The 18847-nt window shown below is 37.0% G+C and overlaps 1 protein-coding gene across 1 annotated transcript in view; it reads left to right on the top strand.

Moving 5' to 3' along the window:
• FRMD4B (FERM domain containing 4B) overlaps positions 1–18847 on the top strand; it is a 124233-nt gene that overhangs the window by 22199 nt on the left and 83187 nt on the right. The window contains exons 5-6 of the mRNA XM_015821731.1: positions 14532–14588; positions 15475–15497. Coding sequence (XP_015677217.1) covers positions 14532–14588; positions 15475–15497 — 80 coding nt within the window. The remainder of the gene's footprint in view (positions 1–14531; positions 14589–15474; positions 15498–18847) is intronic.

Genomic DNA, 18847 nt, shown 5'->3' with positions numbered 1-18847 from the left:
TGGCCTAGGGACATTTTAAATTGGTTTCTAATTAATTTTAAAATAAGAATAGGCCTATTGAATATATCTTTTAATTGATTTTAAATTTTGTAGATTTGTATCGATTGTTCTGTTTTTAATTGGCTGTAAGCCGCCCTGAGTCCACTAGGAGAAGGGCGGGATATAAATGCAATAAACTTGAAACTTGAAACTTGAAACTATGATTATTCTAGGATTCAATGAGTGACCAATAGAACCAATCCCTTTGGGGCAATATTCTTGGCATGAAAACACTTTTTTATCAGTTGCTACATCATATTATCTATTTTAATCATATTCTTATCTATTTGTGTGGTTTTTCTTCATAGTATTCCTTGTCCCGGTGCTGCTGTTATTAGCTTCAGCCCTCTGTAGCCTATTAACCTGCCTTTTTCTTAACACCTACTCATTTCACAAACCTATTTTATGCTGTTTTTATTGGCATATGGACAGACTAATGTGGAAGGTAATGGCATAACCATGTGAGAAATTAGATACTGGCTAAGTTAGTTAAGGGCATATATGACTGAAATTAATAGAACATAGACCTTATGTGCACACATGACAGAATTTCATGAATGAAATGAGAATACATTTATTACATTCTTGTAATACTCCAGCTGTCATAATAGAGATCACTGCTTCACTGAATTCATCTGACCATAACAGTTTAAAGGATTTTCCTGCCTAAGTTCATATTTGAGATTGCATAAGTCAGCTACGTTTACATAGACCATGTTCAACATGCATCTTTCCTCTGATCTGAGGATTACATCTCTGAAGACTAAGAAATATCACAAAGTTACAAGGGACAAATTATTTGAATGCTTCTATCCCAACTGTCCACTAGAAAAGCTGCCAACTGAATTAAAATATGAAATATTTTTTTTAAAAAAATAAAGTACATTAACTATTTAGCTATCCAACAATTCAGAAAGAGTTTAATTATGATGACTTTCTATTAAAGCATTAATAGGGTGGTCACTCACAATTTGGAATGAGTAAAAGGAAGAAGGATGAACTTCTGCTTTTCTTCTGAACTAATGAACAGGATTGTTATAAGAAAAATCCAACACCATAAAAATCGTGCTTTCTGCTAGTTCCAGCAAAGTAGTTAATCAATCAGAAAGTAAGCAATCATTAGGAGATGCTATCATATATTCAGATTCAAAGATGTCTTTGAGTCAAACTTGATTCTTGATGACTTACATGATATATCCATGCAGTTTGGGGGCATGGTTCCAAACTGTTCTGCCATTGTCTTCTTCCAGACTGTCTTGGTTTGATTTGATTTCCCAGTATAACCTACAGCCCTAGATTTTCCAGACTTTCTCATCTGTGCACTAACTAGAGGCTAACCCTGATCATTCTAGATCAGCCTTGGTCAGCTAGCTGCTACCCGTTATTCAGAAAGTCAGATGGTCAAATTGGTGCTAATTAGGATTTTCTGTGGGAGCGGAGTAAAGAATAATTAAGGCCTAGAATATATATGCCTGTCACTTTCAACAACTGGATTTGATAATGGCATTTCTACTTAAGGAAATGGCACTGCCGGATCCTGTTATTATAAAAAACAGATCATATGACACAAGTATCAAAATGATAGATGGCAAGTAGAAAGAAAGTGGTCTGGGCACTTTGCAAATTGTACAATGTTTACTTAAACATACTCATGACTTTAGTTATTGAACAATACAGTTAATGAATACAGGTCTTTCTGTATGTCTCTGTTTCTGTCTGTCAGTTTCTCTCTCTCTGGACTTGTATAACACATATTTCACTGTCCAAGTTGGGAAACCTGAATGCTGCTTTGTGTGTTTCTGTGTGAATGGAAACTCCTAGTTCAATACATGTGATCTCACTAAAAAGTTTAGATAAATGTATACAGAATGGATGCAGCATGTATTCTGGAGCCATGCATTATAATTTAATTGAAGTTGCTCCTCAAAATAGAGTTTAAGAGACATCTATTAGAAGCAACTCAACTCATGCCTTCAATAGAAAACCATTGGCTCTTAAAAAACACTCTTTAAAACGAAGTATTCTTTTGATGTCTATATACCAAACCATTTAATAAGCTTCTGAAACTATGATTCTGATCTTATGCATGTTGCCAAAATTTAATACATATCACTTAAAATTGACAGTTCGCATAACAGAGCCTGCAGTTCTAAGCAGTATTACAGAAAGTAGTTTAACTCAACCTATTGGTTTCCCTTTCTAGTAGTTCTGCATAGAAGTAGGCTGCTAATTACTATCATTTATTGTCTTTATTCAAAGGATTGCTAGTAGGGGAGAAGACGATGAAGAAATTTTTGTTGTTGTTGATTATGAAGTTAACATTGTTGGAATAGAAGACACACACAAACATGCACACACTCCAAAGCTGTTTTAGTAATGTTCACGAAGTCTGGCTACCTGCCAATTTTACAATACATCAAAAGCTTTTAAAAATTTTACAACAAACATTTCACAATTCCCTTGTCACTTGTCTGGGAGCAAGGAGTGTTCCCTTGCACCAAGGGTTTCTGTTTCTTTTTCTTTGACTACTTAAATATACATAGTGCCTATTAGATGTATCATTCTGGTTCCTAAAAATAGAACTCATAAAACTCCAAAAGAAGAGGAAGGAAGTTGTGAAAGAAAACAAGATGAGAATGTGCAGATCCAGGATAGAGCAATCTTTTTAATAATGGCAGTATCCCAAAGTCTAGAATTAATTCCTTATGATTATTTTGTGATTTGCTGCAGAATTTGCAAGCCAGGTTTCCACGGCCTAATCATAATTTTCAAGGGGCCCAGTACAAATTTGTAATACAGTTTTAAACCCTTGTATATACCATAATCCCATCTGATGAAATAAAGCTTTCTTTGTAAAATCTTACATTAATTTGTCTGCACTTCTAAAATTGCGCCATGGCCCACAGTGAGGCTTTTCTATCCATATCCCAAACACATTATGGCCTTGAGGTAGGTATGTACACCCATGCATACATGTCATTTGCTGGTGTGAAAGTTAGATACTTACTGCCTCTGTGACAAGCAGCATAGCTCTCGTCCTACAAATGAATGCATTTACCCTTATTTCTTGCAATTGTTTAACCAAACTGAACATCAATCCATCTGTTTCAGAATATACCCCCTTGCTAAGCACTTTATTTCCTCTTTGGTGAATTTTATTTTTAGTTTATTCCACTACAAAACTATTTAATAAACAAATCTATTTGATTAAGAATGGATTCCTTTGTCTCTTTGGACCTATTATAGTTCTTGTTCCACTAGCTCTTCTCTCCTCCAACCTATTGAAATGGCCCTCTGAAACTATCAGTCCTTGAGTACATCTCACTAAGACCCCACTTCACTTGTTGTTGTGTAACTGTTGTAAAAAGGCTGAGGCAATCAAGGTTGGGAAAGGACAATTTCAGTAGACCATGGCAATGACCAAATTAATCTATGGGCACAAATTAATCTGGGCTGCCCAAATTAATCTATGGGCACACAGGGACTCTGTAATCAGTGGGGCAGAAGTCAATGCATAGGGGCCCAATAGGGGATGGTGAGCTAAATGGAGTGATAAGGGGTCAATGACATAACCTCTTCAAGGACAGAAGGAAGAGAAAGGATTAATCAAAAAGATAGAGATAAAAATGTAAGACCCGCCCCACTGCTCACAGTTCCTGTATGCCCATAAATAAATTTGGACGGATTCTTCTTGAGGCCAGGAATGCATAGAGTGAAATGTGAAGAAGACTTGCCAATATTTTCTAAAACAATAGTTCAAAGCTTAATTCAGGCAGGGCGGTGAGCACATAAGGAAACACTTTTAAAACTGCAGTTTCCTGTTAATACAGTCCAGTATTAAGCGTGTCAGGGACTCATCCCTTCATTCTTTAAACTTTCCCAACTGGATATCCTCCAGATGTATGGGCTTCAGCTGCTGGTCAACTTGGACAGAAGACCGATACATAGATGAGAGTTTTTAGTAGTTTGAAGCAGGTGATTCCAATTACTTTAGATTGGGCAATTAATTGTATTATTTCCTGGGCTGTAAGTTAAATGGTGGTATTTATTTGCAGGGCTTATAAGCCATTGTAATCAACCAACTGGCATAGAACTCCCCAAATCCATAAACTGGGATTGAAAACATAGGTAAGCACTCCATTTTTAAAACTAAAACTATATAGTATGTTGTAAAGAAAAAGAAACCAGGAATCAATATTCAAAATACAATGAGATTAATTCATTGTCTGAAAGAATAATCATAACCACCCTGCCTGTAATTCAGAATACTGATTTTCTGAAACTCAGAAGGGAGGGGTTCACTCAAATATCTAGGGGTTCAAGAGAAAGGACATGGAACTAAGAAGATATGTTTCCATGAAGTACATATTTTACTGAATTCAAACTGTAGTAACACTGGCATACATCATTTGAAGCCTCTTTATTCTGCTGAGTGAGGCCCTGGAATAATTCCCCTGGAAGAACTACTGCAGGTTACCTTGGAACAAGGTTATCCATGGGTAAAGGGTTAAAAAAAAAAGTCAGGATGGTATCCATAATTGCATGACTAAAGCCCTGTTTTACATCAAATGCATGTTACGTGCCAAAAAAGGGTGTGCAGCTTCAATTACATGGTTCCCCCCCCCCCCCCCGGTTTTTTATTCATCTCTTCCCGATGGATGTCCCTGATCCTCAATCCAGGATAACTCCCTATTTTTTCTACAGTGCAATGGCTTTGCAATGGAAGATTTTGAATCTCCCATATGCTAAATTATTATTTCTAGAACTTGTAAGCCACAAGCAGATCTGCTCTATTTCCCATGTCCTTGCTACTAATTGATCCTAATCTAAAACATTTTGCAATCCACAATAAATATTGCAAAAATTGTTCGCAATTATCCTCAGTAAACAAAATCAACACATAGGAGTAACTTCTTTCTGCACTGTGTCATTAGAAATAACATTTTTCTTACACCTCTTCATTTGATTATCTTGCAAACACAATTTTTATGTTTGTTATATGTAAAAGTCTTCTTGTTCAATGGTAGATAATTTGAGAGTGAAGTTAACTCCTTTTAACATTTCTGATCCTCTTGAGAGAGATTGTTCCCATTAACATTTTCTATAAAACCAGTTCTTCTGTATAAAAATAACATTATGAAGTAAATCCAGTGCATTTTGTTTGAAATCCAACTTGATCCTTTCTGTTTATTCTGTTTGGCCAAAATCCTACTTACAGGAGATATTACGCTACATCTTCTGATTAATTAGTTTTCAAATATGGTCTGCATCTTATTATAAGCTTTTTCTAAAAAAAAAACAGGCTTTCATTTTTAGAGTACTTTCTGCAAACATGTGCAGCTTAACTTTGAGAAAGTTAACTCCCCTAAAGATATCTACATAGTGCATTAAAACAGTTTTGTAATGTTTATAGTATGTGCCTTAGCTATATTTTTATTTGACTGGAACCCTAATAAAAGGAACTAAAAAGAACTTGGAAAAATAGTGCTAACCAAATACATGCAGAGGGTAAAAATGAACAGACGAGTAAACAAAATCCCTGTATTAACTTGTGCATGCCTCGAAGATAGATATTGTTTTGTGTATGTGTATGTATTTATGTTTGTGTGTACTTTACTGTATATATATGTGTGCATACACGCATACATATACACATATACACACACACACACACAGAGAGAGAGAGAGAGAGAAAGAGAGAGAGAGAGATGATAGATAGATAGATAGATAGATAGATAGATAGATAGATAGATAGATAGATAGATAGAAATAGAGTTTTTTTCCTTTATATTGTAATTAGAAACATGCAAATTTATATTGAATAACGTTGGATAACACTTGTACAGTATATCTGATAAAGTGGTTTTCCTTTTCATAAAATCTTATGCTACTTTATACATTGAATATGCTTTCTTATATTTGTATATAACACTGAAACATAGTCTAACATGAGGTCAAGAAATCTCATGCTTCTGCACTCCTCCTTTTCTTCTAACTCTACAAATCCACATGGAGATCAAACTCATACTGTCAATGAGTGTAAACACTCTTTTTGGACTATTTTCAGGTGCCCATGATTGCACTGGACTAGAATAGTGGATGGGAAACAGGAAGGCACAACATTCAACTATGGGTTCACAATATATTCAAACCCAACCGGTGATTTCAACTGCTTCACTTTGCTACCAATTATAAATACCACTATATTCTTTAAGCATCTGATTCTTCCTTTTTACTGTGGTGCTGGCATGGATATCTCTTGAACATTCTTCCATTTAATTAGCATATTAGCAGGCCATAGTTGCCTTCCTGGCATTCTTTTTTTCATTTTGCTGATGCCAGTTTTCAGTTCCAGAGGGAGGCAGAAAGACAAGTGTGCAGAAGTAAGTACACAAAAAAGCCACTTCCAAGTTGCCAAGAACTCCATGAATGATTTAATAAACATAGTCTTGTTTCATTCATCAGGTGACTGGAATGTGGTTATTGCTGAAGACAAATATTCATTCATTCATTCATTCATTCATTCATTCATTCATTCATTCTTCTTCCTAACACTCCATCACAGACATCTTTTGCACTCCATCACTGGAGATTTTTAAGAAGAGACTAGACAGTCACTTGTCTGAGATGGTATACGTCAGAGGTGTCAAACTGCCGGCCCACAGGCCGGATGCGTCATGCCGAAACCATGCCCTCCCCATTGCCAGCAATGGAAAAAAAGTAGCGATATATCACGACACGTCATGTGATGTTGCGAGCTTGACACCCCTGATATAGGTTCTCCTGCTTGAGCAGGGGGCTAGACTAGAAGACCCCCAAGGTCCCTTCCAGCTCTATTCTATTCCAAAGATCTTTCAGCAAGATATATTTGGAAGGGCTTTCCACAAAACTAACATTTTCTTCTGATAGCAGTAGCCTTTAAGAACAAATTGACTGTAGAGTAGTCATAATTTTACTCCCATGAGTCAGTGCTCAAACTGTACCAGTTTTGAAATCTTCAGGACTGCACTAGAATTTTGTTTACTTGTGGGAACCTTCCTTAACCTCTGCTCCCAGAAATCTGCTAGTATGACTTTTGGCCTTCAGCCATGTTACTTAATTGGCAACAGTAGTTATTGTAATCCTCATAGATTTGCAAGGCGTTGAATTTGTGAAAGCTGGATCAAGTTGCACTTGCTTGTAGTTATTCAGAATTAAATGTTCTTTTTGAGTTGTTGGCAAGAAGGATAAAATTTAAGCATGGATAAAATCTGAGCTAGGTCTTTCATAAATCACAGGGAAATGATTTATTCTACCAAATTTCTACAGAAGGATTCATTCCAATGCAGGTAGTCCTCGACTTATGACTTAAGACCAGAATTGAGCCCAAAATTTCTGTTCTGTTGCAAAGTGAGACAGTTGTTAAATGAACTTTGCCTCATTTTATGATGTTTCTTGCCAGAGTTGTTAAGTGAGTCTCTGCAGTTGTTAAGTTAGTAACACGATTATTAAGTGACTCTGACTTCCCCATTGACTTTGCTTGTCAGAAGGTTGCAAAAAGTGATCAGATGACCTCAGTACACTGCAACTGCCATGAATATGAGTCAGTTACCAAGCATCTGAATTTTGGTTATGTGACCATAGGGATGCTGCAAGAGTTGTAAGTGCAAAAAAGTCACTTTTTTCAGTGTTGTTGTAACTTTGAAGGTCACTAAACAAACTGTTGTAAGTCAAGGACTACCTGTACCATGACAGAAGTTTCCATTCACAAACGAAGAAAAGAATTGTGTCTCTACTGCAAATCAAAAGCTTGGTAGCATCTTTTCTAACTAACACATTTTATTAAAAGGCATAAGCTTTCATAAGTTGCAGCTCACTTCATCAGATGCTCAGCCTGTATACAATTTAAATTAGGAGGAGTTGGGAGGGGGAAGGCAGGGAGGGGAACACAGGCCAGTTATGCTGATACAGGTTACACTGAGACAGATTATAAACACCTTATCAATTGTAATGTGTTAAAAAGACATTGCATTTGTTGGCAATGGATAGCACCTGTAAAATGGGAATTATTGCCTATGTGAAATTAGAAGTATCTGCCACATTGGTTTCAAGGCTGTTAGAAGAAAGCTAAGCAGTCCTGTTATCCTCTATGAATTATGAAAAAGTAAAAGTTTTGAAAGAAAATCAGATATCACCTTACGTCAGTGGTGGCGAACCTATGGCACAGGTGCCAGACGTGGCACTCAGAGCCCTCTCTGTGGGCACGCGCGCTGTCGCCCCAGTCCTAGGCCTTCAGATGGGTTTTATAAAACCTTTTCACTTTAGGCCTCCACTGTGTGCAAAAAAAAAAAAAAAGATTGAATCAGTCAATTTCAACTTCTCGCCAGGAAAAAAAAGATCTTGCAAAGTTGGAATTGATTGATTGAACTTTTTAGTCCCACCCAGTCTGCCGTTACCACTGCAGCCATGCCCACCCAATGGGCCACACCCACCCAGCACCCGACGATGCATAAGTGGGTTTTGGGTCGCAGTTTGGGCACTCGGTCTCTAAAAGGTTCACCATCACTGCCCTACGTACTTAAAATCACCAAGGCTTTGGCTTTCTGAAGTATTCTGTCCTAAAGCAGTAGAAATTAATTATGATAGTCTGGAGCAGGGGTGTCAAACTGCTGGCCTGCAGGCCGTTTTCTTCATGCGGAGACCACATCCACTCCAGCTCAGGCAATGCGAAAAAAGTCGTGATACGTCGCGACACATCACGTGACATGGTGAGTTCGACATCCGTGGTCTAGAGCTTCATCATCAAACTGTAAAAATGGTCAGACCTTTTTTTATTCATTTAAAACATTTTTATAGCAGCCCATCTTAAAATCAAACCCCGGGCAGCTCATAAGCAAGCAATAAAAATAAAGAACATTAAAAACAGTTTTTGGTCCATTTTGCTTTCATATTGTCAGATGCTTTGGAAACATTTCAGAGAAAGAACAGCTTCATAATCAGAAACTTGTCGAAAATTTACCTAATTTGGAGATGAATTTTTTTTTATGTTAGAATCTTTTCATTCTTTTGTCCAGACCGCAAAGGCTTTTCTGTTGTTTCAGTGCAGTAAAATTAAAGAGAGAAATTGAAAACTTATGTATTTATCCCCCTTGAAATGAAATCCTGTTTTCACATAAAGCACCAGGATTTCTTGAATGTGACTTACTGATTTTTTCAATAAGTCTACTATAGTGCCCAACCATCAAACTTCCAATTATAATTTGCATTTTAATAAAAGAATATGAGTCTAAATGGAAGGTATTGGAATTATTTGATAATTAAATTACTATTAGGAAAATATTAAGTTGGTATAATCAAATTAAAATATGTTACCGAAGATCAAGTGTTCTAGCTGTTTAAGATCTAATCGTATTTCTGCGTAGGGGCACACATTCAGCTAAGTCATTATGTGGTTGGTTTGATTTTAGTCTAGTGCACTTATTTAATCCATTATGTATAAAAACAAAAACTGCTTAGTATGATGTATGAATTTTTCATCCTTATATAAAATAAGGTAACCTAAATATTCTATTGTTCAGAATTCCTATAATGAACACCATTTACATCCAGAAGTTCTATATATGAACTTCTTACTCAGCTATAGGTAGCTAGTACTGTGTATGCTTATACTTCAGCAATATTTGGCCCTTTTTGTGGTCCTGACTTGCAAGATATCCATATGTAAATAAAAAACTCTGCACTGATCACTGATCAAATAATTATTTATGATGAAAGACCAAGAAAATTATGAATGATATAAGGGCAATGAGAAATTCTGAATTATAGGGGAAAGACCTTTTTTTTTTGGCAATATCAAGGGTCAGAAAAATCTTGGAGGAAAATGGATGTGAAATAAACTAGAGTAAAAGTACTGAAAGAAGAGAAAATAATGTACAAAAAACCATCAGAAGACAAATTTATGTCCCAAAAGAATAAAATGAATGGAAAATGGGTATGGAAGATGTTGAGAACGGAGTCAGCTATGTTACAGGATATCATAGAAATGTGTGTAGTTATGTTAAGGAGAAATACAAAATAAATGTAGGTAGAATGAAGATAAACACAAGACAATGGGTAAGGAAAAATGCTTATAAGAGAATTCTTATAAGCTTTAAAAAAGGAGGAGAAAACATAATTTGTATACAGGTAATTTTCCACTGACAAACCATTTTTTAGTGATTGTTCAAAGTTACAGCAGCACTGAAAAAAGTAACTTACAACCATGGTCATGTGATCAAAATTTGGTTGCTTAGCAACTGGCATGTATTTGTGACAGTTGCAGTGTCCCGGGGTCATGTGATCAGCATTTGAACCTTCTCAGCCAGCTTCTGACAAGCAAAGTCAATGGGGGAATCATGCTTATTGACCACATGATTCCCTTAACTGCTGTGATTTGCTTAACAACTGTGGCAAAAAGGTCATTAAAATGGACAAAACTCACTACTGCCTCACTTAGCAACGGAAATCTATAGGTAATCCTCTGCTATGCATCAGTTTATTGCTGATTAGCCATTAGGCCATCTCAAAACTCAGAATGTAAAACACAGAACCTTAATAAGACTGTATATAAAAATAAAATAAAAGTTACAGAGAATCTAGCCAAGGAAAGATTCAGACTAACAGAGAAATTGTAGACTCATTTTGAGGAAAATAAAACATTTATTTTGGACGTTGATGAAGAGGACTAAACAAGGAGCCTCCTGCTGTGTGAATCAAATCAATAACAAAAATAATGACATTCAAAATGCAACTGACCTGAGGAGATGCAGGAAAGAATCATGCAGAGACCTGCTATGTTTAGTTTTAACTAAAAACAAATGCTGTTCATATTAATATCCAAGAGAAATTCAAAAATGCTGGGAAAACATTGAAAACAAAATCTGTCTGCAAATGTAGAAGAAATAATTGAAAAAATATTGATGCCATTTGTTTTAAGGAGTAACTGTGTGTCCTCTTTAAAGTGTGTTTGAACACTGCAATTTTGCCTGATAGTTTTATTTGTTTAAAAATATTTATATAACTTCCCATCTTATAACACAATCAAAAATTAAAGCAGGTAAAAACTATATTAATGCTATAAAAACCAGACTCATTAAACACCAAGACCTGGCACCAGGTCAAGCTTCCAATATGCAGGCACCTCATCCCAGCTCTTGGGGGGTAAAGGCATGTCTTTAGTATTTTACAGAAGTCTACGGGGGTGGAGGCCTGCTGAACTTCAAAAAAAGGTACACTTTCTAGTTCCTATAAAAGTAAAGGTTTTCCCTGTCCAGTTGTTTCCAACTCTGGGAGGGGGGGGAGTCTGCTCATCTCCATTTCTTAGCCGAGGATGTCAGCGTTGTCCGGAGACATTTCCATGGTAATGTGGCAGCATGACTATACGCCAAGGGGCACAGAATGCTGTTACGTTTCCACCAAAGTGGTACCTATTTATCTACTCACCTGCAGGAGCTGGGACAAGTAACGGGAGCTCACTCCATCACGCAGAGCTCAGTCTTAAACCTGGTATGTCAGCTTTCTAGCTGACAAGTTCAGCATCTTTAACCGCTGAGCCATTGCGCCCCTAGCTCCCATAAGATGGCAATATTTAAGGTAACAGCTTTAACATTGATTCCTAATGGAAAGCCAAATGGGTCGCTGAACTCCCAGTCATAGAAAGACATATAAATGACCCCACAAAAAAAGGTGCCAGCGTCAGCAATGGACAATCCTGAATAGGATTCGCACCTCATATGGCATCTGCCGGGACTCTGTAGAAATAGGGCATAGTATCCTCCCTTCAGTGTGACTGCGGGGTCCCACATCAAACTGTAGATCACATCATGACCAACTGTAAGCTGAGGGCATGTACTAGTCCAGTATCTGATTTTTTTAATATAAACGATGCTGCACTTCAATAGTTAGATGGCCTAGACCAGGGCTAGGCAACCTTGGCTCTTTTATGACTCGTGGACTTCAACTCCAGAATTCCTGAGCCAGCCATGCTGAGGGGAAAGAGAGGTTTCCAAGCTGAGCCATGCTGGCTCAGGAATTTTGGGAATTGAAGTCCATGAATCATAAAAGAGCCAATGTTGCCTATCCCTGACCTAGACATTGATCTTTTTAACATTTATATTTTATTGTGTTCTACTAGCCTAGATGAAATGTTAATATATATTGCTAGTCTGTGTATAATATGCCATATGCTAAATAAATTTAAGGTAAGAGACAAGGAGCATACCCACCCTTCTGACCTGATAAGTAAATGACCTTAGGGAAAGGTGGTCCCACAGACAGCCTAGCCCTGGGCCACATAGGACTTTTAAGGTGATGACCAGCACCTTGAATTGCACCCAGAAGCTGGAAGCCAGTGCAACTCACAAGACAGAGGTGTTACATATGCAAGCCTAGGGACATCCATTGCTGTGCACTGTTGAAGTTTCCGGGTGGTTATAAGGGCAGCCCCATGTAGAGTGTATTGCAGTAATCCAAAGGGAGGTTTGGATACTGTGAGCAAGGCCTCCCAGTCAAAAGCCCTTCTAACCACAGCTGCCACTTCCAATAAGAAGAATTCCATTATTTTTTCCCCACATAAAAGAAAAAATAGTAAGAATTAAAGAAAAAAAACAGCATCAAAAGGATTGGTTAAGTTTGCATGTGTGAAGTTTTGGGGCACAATTCATATCTACGGGGTACAACAGGTGACAATAAGCCAAACTGTGGAAGGACAATGCAACTTTATGCTAGGGAGGATGTGAATACTACATTTTTGCTGTTTAACAGATCTTTAAGATATGAATTATTACATATGAGATCTAAAGTTTATTGTATGCTTCTTGATTTATAGAAAGCATATGATAAGTGAATAGGCTTGAATTATGGAATGTTTACCAGAAGTATGCAATTAAAGGTTGATTGCTAAATACAACATGAACAGTATATGATTGAAGTTCAACTTTTAAAAACAAACTGTAAAGTTAAGGAAGATGACTGATACACCGAGCTGTATTGCCAAGGTGACAAATGGTAAAACAAGTTTTCAGTTCAAAATGGCTAGATAACATGGGCAAGTCACACGTTCATCTCCATAATTCACTCAACTGTAAGATGGGGAAGAGGTACAACACAATCAGACTGACAAAAAATTTGTATTGTATCTAATGATATATGTAGTTTTAGCCTTCCTATAGAGCTGATTTGTTGGCCTGGTGTGCCTAGTGTGACTAACTCAAGTATATGAAAGAAGAGTGAATGGATTGAGAGAAAGGGAAACACTGAGGAAGTTGTGGTGCAATGGCATTCATAAGATCTTCAAAAAGAATCAGAGACAAGGTGTCTAGAGAACAAAACGCCATGTCCAATGGATGCGTTGGACATACAAATATAGGTAATCAGTCCTGACTTACTGACCACAATTGAAACTGGCAACTCCACAGAGAAGTTGCCCTGGGCACTAACTAAATAATAATATTGAATGACCCAGACTTACAAACCTCACTTCAGCTTCTGTTGTTAAGTGAATCATCCACAGTCATTAAGCAAGGTATCACATGATCACAACTTGAAATTTTATTGCCAATTTCTCCACTGATTCTGTTTGTTTGAAGCTGGTTGTGAAGTGCACAAATGGCAATCACATTACCACAAGACGCTGCAATGGGCATGAAAACCTGCTGGTTTCAAAGCACACAAATGTCCACCACTAACTTCAAACAGTCACTAAATTGGCATTTGATAATGGAGGAGGACCTGCAGTTTTCAAAATAGATTAGGGTAAGCTAACTGCTGTTAGCATAAACTGAACCATTTCTTTTTCTTATTTCTTTGTTTTATTTCGTATTTCTTTTCTGCTTTTTGCATAATATTGTTTAACCCAAAGGGTAAAGATGATGGACATGTATAAATTTAATCAGCTATGTTTTCATTTAGAAATTAAATATGCACGCTTGTTTAAACAAAATAACTCAAGTTAGCAATCTCACCACCAAAGAATAGTGTTTCTTTCTTAATGCTTATTGTACTTCATCAACCCAATGGGACATATTTCCTAGTGTATATGCATAGGATTATTGTGAGTGTGCGTGTTTGCATAATTCTGAGCACCCTCCACAAACAAGTGTATTAGCAAAGTATCTAGTCGTTGCAGCCATTGAACCCTGGGAAACCCGGAGGGTCAAAATTTGCAAGCTGGAGTCATGATTCATCAAAGATTGCAAGCGGTCTGGTTGACAATTTCCTTCTTTCTCCCAATTCTTCTTTTCTTGCAGGATGATTTCCCCTGTTTTCCATATTAATAAGCAATTATCCAAACTTTATGGCTATATTACATTCACCCCTTTCCGCTGTAATGGTACGACCTGGAAATGGAAGGAAAACCCAGGGCTGCTGAGTAGTATTAGACTAAGAGATTCCGTGTAACCTGAGGCGAGGGGAGATTTCCCTCCCCTCCGGAGTTCAGCCGTGTTAACTTGATACTTCCCTCTTTATTTAAACAGGGGCATATTGAAGTGGAAAGCGAGACAGTCTTTAGATTAGCTGCTTTGATTTTACAGGTAAGATTTTCCCAAACTCATTTTATGGTTTCTTTTAACCTGCCATGCCTTCAGTTCCCAGACTGGAGTTTCTGTAGCATTACTTATATATTTTTTTTATAAAATGTAAAACTATAAAACTATAAATGTAAAACTTATAAATTTTATAAATGTAAAACTATACCCAGCTGACCCAGTTAAAAACGGAATACCTGTTTGTTCTTCACGTTTGCAAATCTGTCGTGCAAAGCGGTCACTGTGCGGACATTTAAAATTTGCCGGAGAAGAAATGCATGAAGGAAACTTATTTGGAGTGGGGCAGCGTGCTTTGAGTAAGGTATACTTTTGTGTCATCTGTCTGGTATATATTTTCCGTAATGCTAAAGCTATATGTTGGACACAGAAGAAAGATTATGAAGTAGAGAAAAAAAGGGGCTGTAATTATATTGAAAATCACTACGAAGACTTTAAATAATGTCTCATCAATTCTGCTTCAGTTATTTATCATGTAGTTGATTTTGCATGGGTTATTTTTCTTAAGAAGAGGGTTCCGTTTGTATTAATACATTCTAATAAAGTAATGAAACTTTGATTTTTTTTAAAAAAAGTGTTTGAAATGGATCCAGATTACCAGAGCTGTGTAATTTTAGTTTTTGTCTTACACACATGTGGGGGTCGTGGAGGGGAGTGAGTTGATTCTTTTAAATAACAAAACCTATTTTTTTATTAAAAAAAGCCTTCCAGACCATTGATGTACTTTTAATTTGCACATAGGGTCAGCATTTGTTCAAAACTATTGACTTGAATTTTAATGATGTGGTATGGTATCTAGGGTAAATGAAATGTAAACAGCCATTACAAAAACAACAAAAAAAAGATTTCTAACATGATTTTTCCCCCTTTATAGGAAGCAAAAGGAGACTACTCTAGGTAATTACATTTCTTTTTTTATTATTAACCCTGTGGGTGAGGTTTAGCTTTTCCTGCATATTTGCTAATCACAAAGCAGAGCAAGTGCAACAACCAGCATTAATTCAGAGCAAGTACTAGCAAAGGGGTATATTGCTTTTGTGGGCAAGTGAAAATTGAGCTATTCTTTTCCAAAGTGCAATAGTCTGGATGCTTATATTAGCTAATCTATGATGAAGTAAATCTTCTCAGTATTTTGTAGCAAGCTAGCCTCCATCTAGAGAGGTTCCTTTCACAACACCCCTCCCCCCAATTTCCCTGTAAATCTCCTAATGACCTGATCTGTGAATAGCCCTAATGTATGCTTAGCAAAAAGTTTGCCAGCCTTGTAGATCAATGTGCAGTCTTTCCTTTTGCAGCTGCTCCAAGGGGGCTCACCTGTCACACTCCTATCCTGACAGCTGTATTGTGACTGCTGGAAGATTTTGAGCTTGCTGGGTTCAGCTCTTACTACCATGTGCAAATCAGATGCAGCTTTAGTCAGTTTTCTTCCTATCAGCAAAATACAGTCCCTTCAGTGTGCAATGCTTGTAGGAGCAATTAAATAAAAAGGACATTGTGTCTGAGTTGAAAGTGGTGCTGGGCAGCTTAATTAGCAGCAGCTCACTTAAGAGATTTTGTAAGAGGAGAACACTGTTAGTCTATGGTATTCCAAAATCAGAAGGAGTTAATATAGGCAAAAGCTTTAATCAGGTGACAGAGAGTGGCTAAAGTGATGTCAGATTTAAATTAGGGGGAGGAGAAGAAGACAAGAGTGATTGGTTTTTAACCAGATTAATGTTTCATTAATGGCTTGATTTCTTGCAAAGGAAAGAGGGCTTGTTGTTGCTTACCATTCTGCCAAAATTAGATGTATGTATGGTTATATTCTGACATGACCTGTTGTAAGATCATATTTTTTTGCCACTAGGCAAATGCATTGTTTTCTGTTGTGCATGATTGGGTGGAAGAGGCAGAGACTTTCTCAGTCGAAAAGCTCAGTCTAATATCCAAAAGTATTTTGCAAGTCAGAAGGTTTCAGAAAAAGAGGATGCTAAAAAGAACCATGCCATATATGAAAGGAGGGAATGAGTTGGTTTGCTCACTGCTTGTTTTAGCCTGGTACACCACTATATGGTTATTTCTGCAGAAATGAAGTCCTGGATAGAAAATAAGATTGAGCCCTCTTATTCTATAGCAGAATTCCTGTCATAGTCCATGGCAGCACCAATCAGTCTGACTTGAGCAAACTTCAAACCAGCTAGGGAGGGTTGGACTTGGATGAGAGACTACCAAGAAATCTCAGGACTGTAGACTTGATGGTTTTTTTAATTGATTGACCTTGCTGCTGGTTTTTCTCTTTGCTTCCACCTTTCTCAGCCATCAGAACCTTCTCCAAAGAGCTAGGTTTTTGCACAATAGGTCCAAAGTTATTCATTCCCCAAGTGAGAATTCTGTGTTAATTTGTTTGATGATCCATCAGTTTGCTTCGTTGGCTGCCCTTGGCATTCTCAAGAATCTTCTCCAATACCAAGTTCAAAAGTGCCAATACTTATCCCACTTCTTCAGAGTCCAACTTTGTCTATACTGTTCTGAACTTCATAGGTGTAAACATAGCATCTGAATATATTTTCAGAGCCCTTCATGGCTATTATATCAAGTGTTAGTAGTCTGGTGTATATTTCTTGACCGCTTGATCCTTTAAAAAAAAAAAATCAGGTAGGAGGGATTGCAATCTACTTTGCAATTAGCAGGTTGTACTAGTGTTTCATAGCTTCCTTCTATCAGTTTACCAACAACTTGTGTTAACACTGCTGATCACTTGGTGATCGTGTTCGCACAGGATCCTCGGAATTATCTGTGCCAGTTGCTTGGGTTTGCATGATTCATGAATCATAAATTAAATACCGCCTGTGGCTGGTTAGTTTGTGATTTAGTATGTTGTGTGAACACAGCCAATCTATTATTAGGTTAGCTTGGATCATCATCTGGATCAGCACACATCCTTCATAGCTTACAGCTATCAGGTGTATTATATCAGTACGTCTGGCGCCAAAATATCTACTTTTAAGTGTCTTAATTAAGCAGTTGCTGCTTTTTTGTAACAGAATGCAAGAAATGATTAAGGGTGGTGATTTTTACAAATAGGGATGAAAACATTAAGGTTTCAAACTGATAAAGATTAATTAATCACATATTAGAACTCTTAATTGTTAATCTGATTTAATCCATGAAAGGATCTGAAGTGTGTTGAAGGTGCCATCATGCAGAATATTACATGCATATTGTGAGTTGGCAAGACATTTAATTTGCTAAGTTTAAAGGAGCAGCTGTCTTAATTAGATATGAAGTCTAAACTATACTGAGACATCTTTGAGACCAGTAATTATTTTATTGATAGTCTAGACCTTAAATACTTTCACACAGAATTGACTCAATTATACCGTATGTATTAATTACATCTGAGAAGCTTTATTGGCAAATGTGCAGGATGAGAACTCCAGAAAATGAAGGTGAGGGAACTGAATTATTTAAAGGTGGTTATTCTCTGAGATCAGTAGCAGTTGCTGCAACATGTTCAATTTGTTGTTCTGGTAAGGGAAAAATCATCTTTGCTTTAGTTTCTTCTTTATGCTATGGAATTGGTAATGCCAAGTCCAGGCAGCTGTTTAATGTCAACTTGGGACATTTGTAGACATTCAGGAAACTCCTGCATCATTTACTAGAGTTAAAGCAAGGTCACTGCCATGTGTCAAGCTGTCCCAAGGAAGTTGCTAGCATATGTATGAAACAGCAGGTGTAGGCCACTTGTGCTAAGAATTTATGTAGATGTGCTGCATTCATTTTGCAGGCGTGGTATTTTTTGTAGAAAAAAAAATACAGACTTTGATGCAAGGATGTGTTCAGTTAAATGTCAATACATTTAGGGTTCATTTGCATTTCTTCAATGTCTGCCTACCATTCTGAGAGAGAAAAATATGTGACAACCATTAGTTTTACCTACAGTAATGGCCAAAATTGTGGAAACCTTTTGGGAAAAGTGTACAGTAGAAATGCCACCTTTGGTTATGTTTCCACCAATTTTTCTTCTAATTTCTTTATAAGTGTAGCCTTGTTCACTTAATAATACTATTTTACATCGCTTTCTGGGCATCCAGTGAACTCTTTGCACCATTACTTTAATTTTATTACCTTTTACAAGCTCACTAAATGAAAGAACACAAAAATAACCCAATCAACTTGATAGGGATCGCATAACACCCTGACAAATGTCCTCCTCTCAGCTTCAATACATGACATCAATAACTGAATCCTACTGTGATCTGATTGGC

Source organism: Protobothrops mucrosquamatus, unplaced genomic scaffold, assembly GCF_001527695.2.
Source record: "Protobothrops mucrosquamatus isolate PMUCROS unplaced genomic scaffold, P.Mucros_1.0 scaffold1393, whole genome shotgun sequence".
Lineage (NCBI taxonomy): Eukaryota > Metazoa > Chordata > Lepidosauria > Squamata > Viperidae > Protobothrops > Protobothrops mucrosquamatus.
The sequence above is the reverse complement of the archived record's forward strand: the minus strand, read 5'-3'. Positions and strand labels throughout refer to the sequence as shown.